A 16,179-nucleotide genomic window follows, 5' to 3' on the forward strand; every position below is an offset into this window, starting at 1 on the left:
GCTATGAGAAGGAAGGTTTCTAACAGATATTGCACCTTAAAAATGATTTGGAGAAGCTTAATGTGTGATATTTTTGAAAAAGAAAATAATAGTTTTTTAACAGTGCACAAAGTGCCACCAAAAACCACCACCACTTATACTCTAATTTCAATTAGTGACATCAAGGATAACAGTAAGCTATGGACCATATAATTTTCTAAATAAAGATCCTATATCTCTGTAAACATTCCCAAATTAAACAATTTTTAAAAGTCACAAAAAGTTTTTAAAGCCACCAAAAGTATAACAAGCAAAGCTACAGACACACAACACTACCCCAAATATTCTTTACAGCTCAACAACTTTTCCACCATGAACTGATAATACACTGCAGTACAGAAAAAAAAAAAAGGCTAAAAGTGCCTTCATCTAAAAACTAAATTATTAAAAGATTATTTGCCAAAGTCCTAACTACTCTCACTATGATTAGCACAGGATTATTAGGCATTTTCTGAGGAAAATCCCTATGCCCAAGAATCCTTAATGGGTCATAATTTTCATACAAAAAAAAAATTAGAATGTTGAAAACATTAAGGTAAATTTGACTTTATAAAAACATTTCTCAAAAACTGTTTCTAAAAAAAGAAGGGCTTCTGTTGTGAGTGGTACACACAGGGCAACTCAATTGCTCTTCGTGCAGAATAAACATTAAGACATTTCAGAAGAGTAATTTTTTGGTAGTTGGGAAGCTGGTGAAAAAAAAACACAAACAATGTTTTTAGGCAAATCTTCACCACCCCAAAAAATTAGTTTTAAAAACAAGCAAATCATATTCTAAAGAGTTGTGTTTACAAGTTAGCTCATTAAAGCCAATGAGATAATTCAAACTTGGTCATAAATTACATAAATACCTTTACATGTACAAAAGCATTATCTCTAAATGATGACTTAATCAACCTTCTAATGTAGGAGCTCTACACTTACAACTTTACATTTACAAATGGATAGTTTTTCCCTAAAGTATTCTTATACTCAGATTCCAAAAACATCCACTGATCCAACAGTATTAAAAGAAATATGACACTGTTGTCTTAAATATAACTTAAATTTTATTTTCTTACCATCTAAAATAAATATATATCACCTTAAATAAACATATGTACTTAGAAAACCAAAGAGATAAATGCATAAACTATAATCTATAAAAAGGAAGATCATGAGGTGCAGAGTGGATTTTCACTGAATTTCTATAGAAATCTGGTTCCCAAATTAAATATGTAATCTCTATTTGTTGCATATGCACACATATGCACACATCTCCAATAAAACTCTACTAACTTATAACAGGCAATTGTAATAAACTGATTAGAATAGAGTGATGTAGCAATATAAAGAACAAAAACTATGTGAAAGTCAAACAATGGAAAAAAATTAATCCTTCAGAGCTTCCATTAGTCATCAGAATCAACTTACAATAAATCTTTATGATTTGTGATGGAGAATTGAGCACTTGAAGCAGTCAATACTCAAAACTTACCAGACTTTAACAATATCTAATTTTGTGCTCTTTGCCCCATCCCCTCCTATAACTACTGTATGATAATTATTTTTGATGAATTAAATACAAGTTTATCTGATAACTCTGAAACACCCTTAGAATAAAATTGGAGATTCTGGAATTAAAGTGTGCCCCAACAGAGGAGAAATCACTCCTTTGATGATTCCAAGCCCTTCATTTTTAAAGAAATGAGTGACCATTTTTAACATAAAAGTAATGTTTGTATTCCAGAGCAAACCAGAAGATTGTCTGCAAACATTACAAAACTATACTTTTAAGTTATGCAAATCACAGAACCAGCCTTGGAAAAAAGTGTTAATATATGTAAGCAACTGAAAATTTGCACTAAAATATAGGCACTGATAGTATAAAAATAAATGCTGTCAACTTGGGGCTGGCCATCCTTACCAACTCCTCCCCTCCCTGAATCTATATGCTCCCATTCCTTGAGTCTTCCACTGAGATCCAAACCAGCACAGACAGCTCTGCTTAACTCCAAAGTAGGGTAGGCCCACCACTGGATCCCGAAATATGGTCTACAATCAAGAAAGCAGTGACTGTGACACTTACAGCTCTTTCATGAGAGAACAGCAGGAGCAAAGGCACCCAGTACACATCAGCTCCTGCACCACTCTCACCCTGGCTCCAGCCACTAATCAATCTATGTGTGGCATCAATGATTGAACACTTACAATCAATGAAGGATCAACTCTAGTCCATTATATTACAAGCCTGCTAAGGGCAGGGACCTACTCTATTCATTCCTGTACCAAGAATTTTGCTCACTGTGTGGTTCCTAGATGTCTAATATGTGCTTCATGAATGAATGAATTTAACTGTGTTGAATCCCAATAGCTGGAAAATAAAGAGGAGGGTCCTTCCAAGGGGAAGAGGAAGAAACAGAAAGGGAGATGTGAAAAGCCAGGAGAAAGCAGCCACAATGTGAAGAGGCAGTGAAGGCAACCAAAAGCAAGTGTCAAAGTAGGAATACATATGTTCCTAGCACAATATAATTAAGTTCCAAAGGGTTCTGCTGTCCCAAGTCTGTCTTGTTAGATTCCATACGTATCAGAGCAGGCTACACTACAAACCTATTATTTCTATAACCAAAAAAAAAGACAGAACCTTTTAGAAAATCCAAAGACATGTATAATCTACCTACAGAGCTACTTATAGACATCACATACACAATTTTAAACTTAATATAATCAATATGTTTTTCTTGTTTTAAGCCCACAATAGAACTAAGTTACAGAAAAGAATAATGTGAATACAATTTTAAATTTTTAAAAAGTCAGGACTTTTTCCTTAAATTTGATTTTATGTCAATATATAAATAAAAGCTAAATATTGTTACATTAAACACTAAATAGAAGTATTTTATGTTAAAATGTAAATGAAAGCTAAAAATTATCACAGTGAATGTATTACAATTAAAAGACAGCATAAAATAGCAGTTGTAACTTCATTACATATAGATATACATATATACGTAGGTTCACTATGGGCAGGAAATCATATACTAATTTTAGTTTATTATTTAAGGCAAGGGAAGGGTAACAGTAATAGACCAATTAAAATTTTTTATCCTAAGGCCTGGCTACCTTATCTCTATTATTTATTATATATGTATATCATGGCTGAACCATTCAAGAAATAGATTTTTGCTAACAACATTTAAAAGGGAGTCACAATGGTCAGCCAATGGAAACTAAGCATTTTGATACCATCAAAAAAATTTTTTAAAAGTAGCAGAAATGTTTTCACCAAGTTAAACTTTTTTCATTTGAACCAATTTTCTTAAGAATGATACATATCAAAGAGTGGTCACCATTCTTCACTAGTTCATAAATAAATAAGCAGAAGCTAAAACTACTTAGATTTTGAGACATTTTGACATTAACTGGAGAGAGTAGTCTCCTTGAGACGGGATTTTTTTAACTGCACTTTATACAAATGACATTTAAGTTTAAAACACATTTGTTTTAACTTTATAAACTTTGCTTTTTTTTTTTATAGAAAATCTATTCTATATTCTATGAAGACTAATGTTCCAATACAGAATGCTGGGGAAAGAGGCAAAGAAATAATTTTGTTTAAAAAAAAAAAAATTAAAATGCACTCAATGTATAGTTTTAAATAAGTCAATTTTAAAGCACAAGATCTCTGAATATAGCTATATACTTTTTGCAACAAAGTCTTAAAATGAATTTCCTTCAACTTGTGAATTAAATTATGGTTAAGTCTGAATATCTATATACATTTTTATCTACCCATATACATCTTTCTGTACCTATATACATCTGAATACCTATATACATCTTGCTCTTATTTCAAGTGAAAACAAGAATAATTTATAACCAAGAATATAACAATAAATTTTTTTTATATTTGAAAAAAGAATGAAAAATGGAAGCTCTTTTAATGTAAAAGTGCCATGGTTGGTTAGTTGAAACAATAGAGGATACATTCCCAATACCAAGATGGATATGAAAAAAATAAGTAGCATAATATCATAAAATTTGTAGCTTACTTTGTGCCTTTTCACAGAAGTTTATCTGAAAGCCTAAAGTAAAAGAGATAAGTTCCAGTTCATTTACTGTAAATCATACAAACTGAAATTAGAACATGACATTGCATTTTTATATTACATTTTGAATAAAGCTAACTCAACACCAGTTTAAATCACATTACCCCCACCAGAGACAACAGCAACACATGGGCTTTCATTAAAAACTCAAGCTCTTTCAATGTATTGTGTTGTATGGAACTGAAATCAAGTTTAAATTCTGTTACACTATCTTAATTTTTCATATCTATTCAATAAAAAGAACTGCTATTAGCTCTTGGAAGTTAACAGAAACTTTTAAGATGGTTGTTAATTTTTTCAATGTTTTCAACCTACAAATTCATAATGTATTATACATTATTTTGCTAATTCAAATTACTGATTTAGAACTACCCATGATTAACTATCAGCCATGATTCAAAAGTTTTAGTAGTTCTTAAATTGTGAAACACACATAAAGCAACATTTTCTAGTCAATTAGCTAACTCCAAACGATGAGACGGTAAATTGCTGAACAGGGGCTAAAATTCTTCTAAAATGGGCCTGAAAAAAAGATGGCATCTCTAGGAATGATAAGGCAAAGAAAGACTTCAGAAGTTACAGGAAAAAAAGTGTGAATTCCCCTTAGAAACATAAACACATCTTTCAAATCCAATTAGATCTGGTTATACCATATACGTATTGTATATAGACATAATTTTTTTATAAAATGTACTCAGTAAAATAATACATTTAAAATAAAAGCTTTCTTTCACTCTCTAGTTTATTTAGTGAATATCTGGTTTTCTTAGTGGTAGACTATGTTTGTGTATATTATTGCTTTGGGGAACAAAATGGGGGAAGAAAATTTAGAATGAGTTTGTGTTTATATAATTTCAATGAAAACCTGTAGGAAAAAGAACTAGTACTGAAGGAAGGATATGTTTAAGTAGTCTTTCCCATCTGGTTATCAAAATTCCTAGGATTCTAAGAAGATATCAATAATGTACAAAAACTGAAAAATCCTAATGGAGCTCTCTGACATGATGGTACCCTTGGTGCACCATAAAAGTCACCCACTGCTGACTACCTAAAGACACAAATGACAATGCAGGAAGAAGTGGGCAGGGAGAGACTTCATGGGAAAGAAGTCCTTGGGGCAAATCTGAAATGGCCCTGCCACTGAAGGTCAATATGCTGCCTCACCAAATGTGCAGCAGGAACATAATTCAGAAAAAAAAAAAAAAATCACAGATCCATGGGTCTTCTAAGGCTAAGCAACTAAAAGCCAGCCGGTCTCCTACCAGGCAAAAGGAGCTGAGCACAAGTCAAGAGAAAAGGGCTCACTGGAAGCAGCAGACAAGTCTTCTTCCCAACCCACTGGAAGAGAAGAGGTAAAACTCACCTCCTACCACAGCTGAAGAGGAGACTGTGGAAACACTCAACTTTAAAGCAACTGTTACTCTTCTCTTGGTAGCTCTAAATACTGTGATGAATGGTTGTTACTAGGTAGCAAAAAGAAAAGGTGAAGAGATGAAGAATTTGAATGGTGAAAAGAGCAAGAAAAAAAATTTCAAAGATATATGAAAAAGAAATAAGTTGGATCTATATGTAAGATTATGTAAAACAAAAGGTAAAGAATAAAATGTATCACAAATAGAAAGTTAAAAAGTATATGTGACTGAGAACAGTAGAACATCACCAGCTATTGCTCTAACACATTAGAGAAGCTAAGCCCCCAGTTTAAGTGCTAAAAAATTCTCAAAATTTGAAGTTCTGTCATCAGTATGGACTCAATGTAAATAGCTAAAAAAAAGCAGGGGGATGAAATTCTTAAAGCATAAATACAGACTTGCTCTTTTTATCTAAATATGGATGAAGTGACCAGGAGAATGGATTCTGGGGCCTCATACAAACATCTATCTCTCTGCATTATCACTCACTAAGAAAAGACTTGGTAACTAACCCAGGGACCATTGGTAATTAAGAGCTAAATTAACTGGAACATAATGGCTCACCTTTTCTTTGGCAATTCTATAACTTTTTTAATATTATCAATTAAATCAAGTAAAAAGCTTTTCCAGCTATGTCTCTCTGTACCTCTAAAAGACTATATAAAAATATATATGAAAAAGACCTGCAAAAGTCAGAGAGTTAGTGCTTACAGTAATACACGTAGGAAAGTACCAAATAGCTCCACTAGCTCATTACATCCAAAGAGCAGGGAAGGGTGAAGGGAACCACTAACAATTTCTTACAAGAGAAAGATGGTGGGAAAGAAAAGCGAGGAAAATTTGCAATACCCTCAACTTTACAAAATGCAAATCTGTGGCTATGCTATAAAGTCCATTAATATTCATTCACATATGTTCAATTTTTGAGGTCTCCCTTGTCTCCTAAATTCTGTCTCCCTATTCACTTACCAATTCCTACATGTCTGAGAACACTAGATATCAGCTTAATCTGTTGATAGTAACCAGCTAATTTGTCTTGTGTGCCTTACTTTTTTATATCCTGGTGAGCTATCTGTACCCTGGGACTTAATTTTACATGATCCTTCTGAGTCTTTTTCATTGTTCCTGGCCCAGGCAAGTTTATTTTAATTAACTCTTAGATCCTTCCAAGAATAAATACCAAGATGCATAGCACAGAATGCATGTAAGCCTACAAAAGAAATAAAGCTATGTGGAGATTTTTTTCTCCCTCTTTCTCTCTAGGTCTCTCCCACCCTCATTCCTGCATTTGTCCCTCATTCTCACCCTCCTACCTCAATTTTGAGATCTTTTATATGGCCATAAGTCAAAATCTACAGTTTACTGCTTTTACCAAATAAAGTGAGGTAGTACATATTAATCTAAGAGGCTGTTTAGGATGTATGCAAGTGTATATATTAATAAAAACAAAAGGCAGAGAGTATTTGATAGAGTAGAAAACAAAATGAAGAGTGTCAGACACCAAAATCCTAGTTCCAACTGTGAAACTGAAGTCATTTCACTTGAATACTGGTTTTCTCATTTTCATATAAAGTTAAGAATATCAAGTAATCATCTCATAGAGCTTGAAAACAGTGTTTCTAAACCTAATTTTGCTTGTGTGATTGCCCTTATGGGGTTTTGTGGTAATCTCCATTCCCCTTCCTTTAGGTTGAAAGTATAAACCAGGGAAGAGGCAGGGCATAAGTGGTTTCCCACCTCCTCAGTAGTCCCTTCTGATTCCTTGGACATTCTGGAGTTTTGTACTGCTGAAAGTATATTATGAACTACCATATGAACCCACACTTACAGAAAATCAGAGCTGCCTTACTGGGTCGTGTCCATAGACCATGCTACAAAGTCTTCCTTCTGTCACGAGCATGAAGACTCTTGTTTGATGCCTTCCAACTTCAACCTCAAAATTAAGGCATGTCCCTTAAACTGCAGCTACCCAAAGAACATCATCATGGCTCTAAATCTAAGGAGTTATCTAAACTTGCCCTAATTTGTATTTTCATTGTTCTTAGAGTGAATTCCACAAGATTTATTTTCTGCTGGGTTATTTCTTTAGATTTCCTTACTTGAACTTTCTCAAACTTTATCAAAAGGGAGCCATCCTAATTTAGTAATTCTAGGTTGTTTGCATCAACCAGAACCAGTCATGACTTTATAAAATACTAATCAAATCTTTTCCATGTTTTTTAAATTCAGAATCTTCTCCTCCTCATATGCCAGCTCTATTTCTCCCTTTGGCCAATGACCATCTTATTTATTTACTCTTTGGCTATGTAACCAAATGCCATATTGTCTTCTCGAGCCTGTTCAATGAAGCACAGTATGTATACTCAGGCATAGCAACTTATAAATTATGTGAGTTTCAGCAAGTATCTAACTTCTGTGACCCTCAATTTCCTCATCTATAAAACTGAGTAATACCCAAAGTGATTTGTGATGATTAAATGAGAAAATATACATAAAATGTCCAACAAAGAGCCTAGACTAGAGCAGGTTATTATTATCAGTCATTATTATTCCTGGTCTCTCCCTCAGATGAGCAATAATTACGGCACCCTCCCGACCTTTTCTAGGTGTTCACCAGACCAGCTTAACCTACACAAAACCAGTCCTTCTCCTTTCATTCCCAGCCATTTTGAGAGAGTTAAAAGGAAATGACTCCCTTAGCTGGGTGTGGTGGCAAGGGCCTGTACTCCCAGCTACTTGGGAGGCTAAGGTGGAAGACTGAGCCCAGGACTTCAAGGCTGCAGGGGTTATGATCACACCTGTGAATAGCCACTGCACTCCAGCCTGGGCTGGGCAATAGAGCGAGCCATCTCTTAAAAAAAAAAAAAAAAAAGAAAGAAAGAAAAGAAAAGCCAGACTCTCAGTGGCCCTGGGGATCCCCACCCCACTCTGTGCACCTCTACCACAACCATTCCTAGGCACAGCCTGGTGTCCTGAGGACTCTAACAACCCCCAAAAGATGGGTACTTCCCCTTGACAGGCACCCAACCTAGATCCCAGGTAAACTGCCAAAAGCATGAGGGGAGTCACTTAATGTCACTTATTTTTTAGCAAAGCCAAGCAATAAATAGTCATAGGCATGTCACATATATAGAGAGAGATAGATGTCTGGCAACATTCTTCTTAGTTTCCCTTTTTTTAAATTTTATTTGAGCGATTTTGGGTAAGATAAGATACAACATATCTTCTTTTTTTTTATTTATTTTTTATTTTACTAGGCTCAATCAAGAAGAAATACAACATATCTTGAAAAAGCTGCTGTGGTGTCCACAGCAATCCTCTTTCCCTGTGGTGAGGAATGATGTGTTGTTGTTGAAGAATCAAGCTATATACAATGTAACTGTTTTCTCCTTTCAAAAGGCCCATCTTGAGTCATATTATCTACTGATCAATGTTTCCTCTCACTAAATAGCCACAAATTAGGCCAAACCTATAGCTCCTTTTCCTTGATCCCTTTCTATAAGTACACATTAAATTCCCAACTTAACCAAGAGTGTGAAGAGACACCTGAAGATTTTCTGAAGTTGGAGGAAAAAGGTTAGAAGCCAACCCATGCCCATTAACAAAAATAGTAATTTGTCCAGACAACAAATTTAGCCAGAATGGCAACATATGTTGTTATCTTTTATATTAAATGAGTTCCTTTTGTTATATATAGGGTTAAGAGGATTCTATTACTTTCCAAATCTATACTGGTCTCCTGTAATTAAAGTCTTCTATTAATACTTACTTGCAGATTCCCAATTAAGATGTCTCTAGATTCAAAATGTCACTGTAAACCCTCTCTGCAAGTTTAGGATTCTATAACATAAAGAACACCAAGGCTCCAAAATCAACCCAGAAGGTGCCTTACAGCTTCCACCCCCTGACTGAAACCTAAAATAATCTCGTGCTTCTATTCCTGAATCTGCATCACTTCTGGCAAAGATTCTTCTTTCAGACCTGAATGGCTAAAATGTCTTAAAGAGAACTCGAATATCCCATGTAGTAAAGTAATGAGAAGAGCAAAGGCTACCAGTCACACAGCTGGATGAAAACCTACCTCTACTAAAACAAATTACTTAACTTGAAAGTCAATTCCCTAATCTATGAAAGGGACTATGCCCACCTACCCTGAAAGAGTGGCTGTGATCATCAAATTAGCTAAGGACAGTGAAAAACAGTCATGTTAACTGTTAGTTTCCCCTTCTTTAAATCTGAATTAAAGTTCCTCAGGTTGTATCATTTGGGCCATCTATCTCCTAGAGATTGCAAGGAGACTGACCTAGATTATGGAGGATGGAGTTGATTATGATATCCAGTTCCCTAAAAATAAGAAAAACTCTATGGGCCCCAATCAATCCAGCTTCTCAAATTAGGTAAAAGAAATGGTGTAAAAGAACAGAAATTTATAAAAAAAAGAAAAAAAAAAAAGACTCAAAGGATTAACTAACATTCCATCTTAAGTTTCAGCACACATTCACTCTGATAAGATACATTACAGGAAAATCTGAGAAAATATGTATTCTAAAAGATGTTTTTCTACTTTTTTAATATTAGAGTTGCTCTCATTTTTAAGGGAACATATAAGAAATACAATATGTGCTTTGAGAAGGGACTAATTTGCTGAGCTGGACTTGTATCAGGTTATGTTTAATAAATAGTAAAAGAAAGGACATGTAACACATTGGGAAAAACAAGCAAAGGTTTGGAACTCTTCACTGTCTGCAAAATTCAGATCTTCAGAATTAAGATAAAGGCCTCCTATGGTTCTTGAAAACCACATGCTAATTGGTAAAAATAGAAAAAGAGTCAAATATAATCAAAAGCAGGGTATTTCACATATATTTTATATATTCAAGTATTACTGGAAAAAGAACACACTGATGTTAAATCTTACTTCACTTTTTCTTAGCAGATACACTTCACTAAAGTTTTCTGTGTGCTTTTTAAAGTAGAACCAACCTATCATACTTTTACTTAAACTGATATATGAAAAATGCTCAGCTAAGGATAAACAGATAAAGACTAGACTAGTCCAGAAGTCTTCTATTATAAACCTATATTTAAGACCTAAGGAAAGAAAAAGAAAAAACTGCCTAGATCAGCACATTAAGAGAATCAAAGACACCTACGACATATACTTTATAACTATTTCTTATAATATATATTTTACAAATGGCTGTGTTTTTCAGAATAAATTATATGTTCTAACTATTCTAACCATTTTAAGAAAACATCTTTATTAACAACTGACATTTCTTAGCTACCTAAGTTTAAGGAAAGGTTTTATTTTTCCCAGCTCTAAGTCTTCTATAATAAATTTAATTTCTTATGTTTAAGAGATCTTTTAAATCTATTACGTTTTTGGTAACTAGTAACCAAAGCAAGTAAACAACCACGTTTATTAACAATCCTTACATACTTATGGATATTTTATAATTTTCAAAGCACTTTCACATGCACCAATTTAATAATGTGATTTTCACAACAGCCCTATAAGTTAGCTATTATTGCGATTTTAACAAACTGGTAATTCCCCCAAGGTCACAGAGCTTATACCCAGAAGAGAAGATACCTTAACCCCAACTTTCTGGGTTCAAATCCAGTGCTCTCTCTACTTCAACATCCTTTGTTTCTTAAACACTAGTATATGCAATAGGAAAGTTAGTTGCTACCAGCTACTAGTAGAGAAGAAATCATTCCGCCTATGCAATTTCATCATAGAAGTTGTTGAACTCTCCACTCACTGGCAAGCTCTATTGCCCAGAATATGCTATTCTCCACATGCCAACAGTGACACTATCTAATACTATTTGCTAGACATAAGACTTGCTCACCTGAGATTAATTACCTGGTGTAGTGGGATCTGCTTCTCTTCACATGCTTCACACTAATCTGGCTAAATTCACTGGGCTTTTGATTTAACACAACAAAAAATTCAAGCCATGGCTAGGAAGGTTCTTGAATGTTACAAGCCAATTCTATACTTTAAGTTAACTAAAATTTCTTGGACTAAGAATCATACTATTCTATAGTACTTGCAAGAAATCTCCGTATTAAATTCACCTACATTGACAAATTATTGATGAAACATAAAGAATAAAATTATATCCCACAGTAGCTTGAGTATTTTTTCCTTCCTTGAATGCAAACTCATCCTAATGTCAAATATATTTTTATAAAACCATTCACCTAACTTGGCAAACAGATCTACATGTTGCTACTTTTAGTCACCAAACAACCAAAGCATAAAAATACTCAACTTGTAAAGATTGGGTGTGTTTGTGAATGGATATGAGAAAGAGTGAAAACAATCAAATGTATGAGTAATAACAAAATTAGCAGCGACTCTCCATTATCTGAGGGACAGTGAGAAAAATGTTAAAAGAAAAAAAATGGCCAGATTAGAAGCCACAACTGTTAGTATAAAAATGTAACCAAACCTAGGTCTTTTGATGACTGTTATAAAGTAGAACTCATCATCAATCCCATTCCAGCCATCTACTGCCCCATGAAAAAAATGAGTAGAGCAAATTTATAGAGAGATTTCTATTTCATATCATTCACGCACGTTACAATTCATTTGAGACTCCAAAAATCCAGAAAAGATAGAAGATTTGGAATATGAAGTAGAATAAAGTCTCACCTAGGATATCCTGAAGGATTTGCTCAAGAACGAAAAATGGTTAAATCCACAATGGTTAGAAAGAAGGGCAGGAACCATTAATAATGAAGATTAAAAAAACTGTGCGGCAGATCATGAGGGGTTATGGACTTATTTATTAATAATGAATGAGAACATAATAATATTGTTGCTGCTAACAATGACAGCTAACATGTGCTGCATCCTTACTATGCCGGTCCCATGTTTACATGCATTCTCAAAGTACCTGTGAAGTAAGTATAATTCCTACTTTCCAATTGAGAAACTGAGGCTTAGAGAAGTTAAGTACCTTGTCCAAGGTCACAAAAAGCATACATAAGTCCTTAAGAAGGGATTCAAACCCAGGACTGCAGAACTCTGCCGTTTATGTTATTATAAAAATGGTTCTCAACTTGGACCACTCTTGGGCCATGAATGTCAAGCCATGAAAAAGTATACAAGGTTATCCAGCGCCCAACATAGTGCTTATCACACAGGAGGATGTCCAATGTCTGTTGGATGAAACATATTCCTTATATCCCACAACTGAATCCTGGTGTTTGAAAGAACACGGTCATCAAGAACTTCCAGAAAGGCAGTTTTTTGGGTGGCAAGTAGAACCAGATTGAGGGTAGAGAGTGGCAGTACACCAAACATCTAAGGACCATTCTGCAAAGTCTGATCTAAAGCCAAAAAAGGTACTTGGTAGATGAAGTATGGTATGCAAGGTTTAACTAACATAACAAACAAAAAGATCCCAAATTGCCACTTAAACTCAAACTATAACTTGGATAGTGCTAGACAACATCTTGAGAGTTTCAAGTGCTTCTCTCCATTCTGAGTAATCAAAAGAGGTTCAAGAACAAGATCCAATGAACACATTCCTGAATCAATCAAGGCTAGACACAATATTGATAAAAAAAATTCAACAATAATTCAAAGAAAGGTCTTAGGTCCTTCTTCTCCCTTTTAAAATGGGTTCTGCTTATTAGAAAGTTTAGTTTGCTGGGTATCAAAATATAGGAGTGAGGAAAGAACGGAGAGCATCGGGATAATTTCTAACCAAACAACTTACACTGCATTCCTAGAACATTCGAAGCTCTTCCCCGTTTTGGAAACTTCACACACACTGTTCCCTCTGCCTAGAACCCTCTTCCAGTAAAGAGGATCAGCTTTTCAGACTGGCCTTCTCTGAACATCTTATCAAGCAGACTGCCCTCCCCCTACTATCTTCTCTCACAAAACCCAGCCTGCCACCTCCATCACTTTTCTCAATTAGAAGTTCTTCTTATTTACCTGCGTAGTCTTTCCTCCCCCATCCTCACAGAAGGGTAAGCTCCATCACAAAGACTGTCCAATTCACTCTTCTCTATAAATTCAGCACTAGAGTACTGTGCCTGACGTGTGGCAGATGCGCAATTATTTTTTGAACTAAAAAAAATAAATTTATACAGCTTTCCAAACTGTCAGCTTTCCCATTCCCATTCCCATTCCCCCCTCCCCAGAAAAGAATTTGAGTTATTTTTCTAAACTTTATAAGTCACCCGCTTTGGACAAGCAATATAATCCTAAATTGTCATTTTGCTGTTTCATTTCCCTACCACCAACTAGATTATAAAGCTGTACAATCAGGAAACCAATCCTGTACTTCATCTGTATGTGTTGTGTGGGCATCCAATAACTAATTCAATTTAAATTAATTATCTCAGGGCTTACACAGAAAGTGTCCTCTGAGCTCTGACATCATCCTGTCTATATATCTATTACTGTTTTTTATGTATATTAAAATTATCTCATGTGGAGGGAAACAAGGTTGTAAAGATTAATTCTATCACAGCATGCTCTCATAAACATGAAATATTCAATAATCTGTTGAACTTAACTAAATACAAGGTGCCTTTTAGGAAGAGTTTAATCAAAAAGTAACCATGGTCACACTGACTACCAGATTATCTTGACCAATTCTGTTAATAATTCAACATAAACAGTTTGCTAAAGTTGTCAAGAGATTTCTGAAATTCTGTGTTTTAAAAATAGCACTATTACTCAAAATTCTCCAGTAAATTTAAGGAAACGGTCCCTAACGGGCTTGGGCATGGTATTTTCACAACACCCCCTGTCAAAAGCCATACAGAGCTAATAAGTGCTCCCAGTGGGGAAAGCCATTAATTAAGAGAGCTGCCTCAGATGTCCAGACACCACAGTATCACTTTGACCTCTGCTTTCCTATTTCCTGTATCTCTCCATTTCGACTGAATTCAATCGTCGTCTGCTATGGTTTTTTCTTTTTCTTCCCCTCCCCACCCCCCCCCATCCCCTGCTTGCAACGCTAACACAGAAATCTCCGGTCTGGAACAAAATGCCCAGGCCCATGGCTGGCTGCCTACCTTACAGGTGGCACAGGCCTGAGCAACGGCCCGCCCGCCACCCCTGCCCCTTCCAGAGCACAGAAACCCTGCAAAAGTACGAAAACGTAGGTTCCAAGAGGACCCTGGAGCCTCGAGGTCAGCTCGGTGGTCCGGCTCCTGAGGTGTCCTGGCGAGAACCAAGATGGCCCTGAGCGGGTCCCACTGCGGCTGCAGGGAGCCGCGCTGGGGCGCCGGGGCCCGGACCGCCGTCTCCGCCGCCGCCTCCTACCTGGGGCGGCAGGGACCGGCAGCCAGGCCCGGCGGCGCCTCCTGCCCCGCCGCAGCCCCCGGCCAGCGCGTTCCCGGAAACGGAGGCCGGGCGGGCGCCAGGTAAGCGGCGACCGCGACGGGGGCGGCCGCGGGGGCGGGCCCGGACCAGGTGGGCCCCGCGGGCCGGCGGGGCGCCCGGCAGGGCCGAGGGGCCGAGCGCAGGCAGAGGCCGCGGCCCGGGCCTGTGCAGGCCGGAGCCCGAATCCAGGCCGGGCCGGAGGCGGCCAGCGGCGGGGCGGGAAGCCGGGAAGGAAGGAGAGAGGGAGACGCCGGCGGCCCCAGAGGCTTCCTCAGCCGGGTCCGGGGGCGTCCGCGGCGGCTGGGGCAGGCCGCGACGACGCCGACGGCCGAGCGAGAGGACCGGGGTCTTGGCGCGGCCGCGTTTCTTACCCTGCATGCTGCTGACGGCCGGGTGGCCCGGCGCCGGGGACCCTACGGGGCCCGGGGTACCGCTGCCGCTGCCGCCCCCGGAGCCGCCGCCGCCGCTCGGGCTCGGAGCCGCCATTGTTGGGAGTGAGGAGCCGAGCGGCGCCGCGGCGGCTGCAATGCAGCAAGCTCGGCCTCTTGCACGGCCGAGGGGCGCGGCCTGCGCCCGCCTTGGCCCCGCCCCGACACGCCCCGGGCCCGCCTCCGGCCACGCCCCCACGCCTGACGGGGAGCCCGCCCCAGCCGCTGAGCGCCGAAACGCCCTGGTCGGCTCCGAGTGCGCGACCTGAAGGCAGGCAGGATTCCTGGACCAGGGCTACAGGTCCACGGAGCCTAAAGGGGTTTGCAGCATCAGCAGTGCGTGTGCATTTGGGGGGAAGGAGGGCACACAGCTTTCATCATTTCCACGGAGGTACGTGACCCCAAAAGTTTTAGAATCCCTTTTCGGAATCTCAGAACTCAAAATCAGAAAAGTAAAGCTGAAAGAGATCCCAGAGGTCATGCTTCTTGTCCAGTTTCTGACACATCGCTTCCGGAGGGGAATTAGCTGTAGCTTTGGATACAGTTTGGAGCTCCTATTAAACACTGCCTAATACCCCAACCCTTTACACCTCCCTGTGGGGAGGAGGAGTCCTAACGGGGTGCTACCCAAAGTGTTGTTCATGGACTCATCCCAGAACTACTGAATTAGTGTCTACATTTTAATATCTCCAGGTAATTCATATGTACACTAAATTTGAGAAGCATGTCAAGCACCCAACTCTCTCTGGCCTCCCAAAACTATCTATATCACCATTTCCCCCCCACGCAAACTGGATTCCTTCCCCCAAATCCTCTATATGTTATATAAGACCAGCCATAGTCATTATTAT

The 16,179-nt window shown here is 37.9% G+C and overlaps 1 protein-coding gene and 1 non-coding gene across 4 annotated transcripts in view; one reads left to right on the top strand and one right to left on the bottom strand.

Annotated features, from left to right (window-relative positions):
* The window catches only part of MAP2K4 (mitogen-activated protein kinase kinase 4), a 127,325-nt gene extending 111,876 nt beyond the window's left edge, over positions 1-15,449 (bottom strand). Inside the window, exons 1-2 of one of the 3 annotated variants that reach the window (XM_045527068.1) lie at positions 15,272-15,404; positions 4,071-4,103 (exon numbers count right to left, since the gene is read on the bottom strand). In XM_045527068.1, the coding sequence (XP_045383024.1) occupies positions 4,071-4,103; positions 15,272-15,386 (148 nt within the window). In that variant the 5' untranslated portion in view covers positions 15,387-15,404. Of the gene's footprint in view, positions 1-4,070; positions 4,104-15,271 lie in introns of all 3 variants that reach the window. The other 2 variants (XM_045527066.1, XM_045527067.1) reach the window with 2 other exon arrangements.
* LOC123621405 lies at positions 622-780 on the top strand. Its single transcript, XR_006729133.1, has one exon. It is a non-coding gene; the product is annotated as a U11 spliceosomal RNA (small nuclear RNA).
* Positions 15,450-16,179: the final 730 nt, after the last annotated feature.

This window comes from Lemur catta, chromosome 15, assembly GCF_020740605.2.
Source record: "Lemur catta isolate mLemCat1 chromosome 15, mLemCat1.pri, whole genome shotgun sequence".
Classification (NCBI taxonomy): Eukaryota; Metazoa; Chordata; class Mammalia; order Primates; family Lemuridae; genus Lemur; species Lemur catta.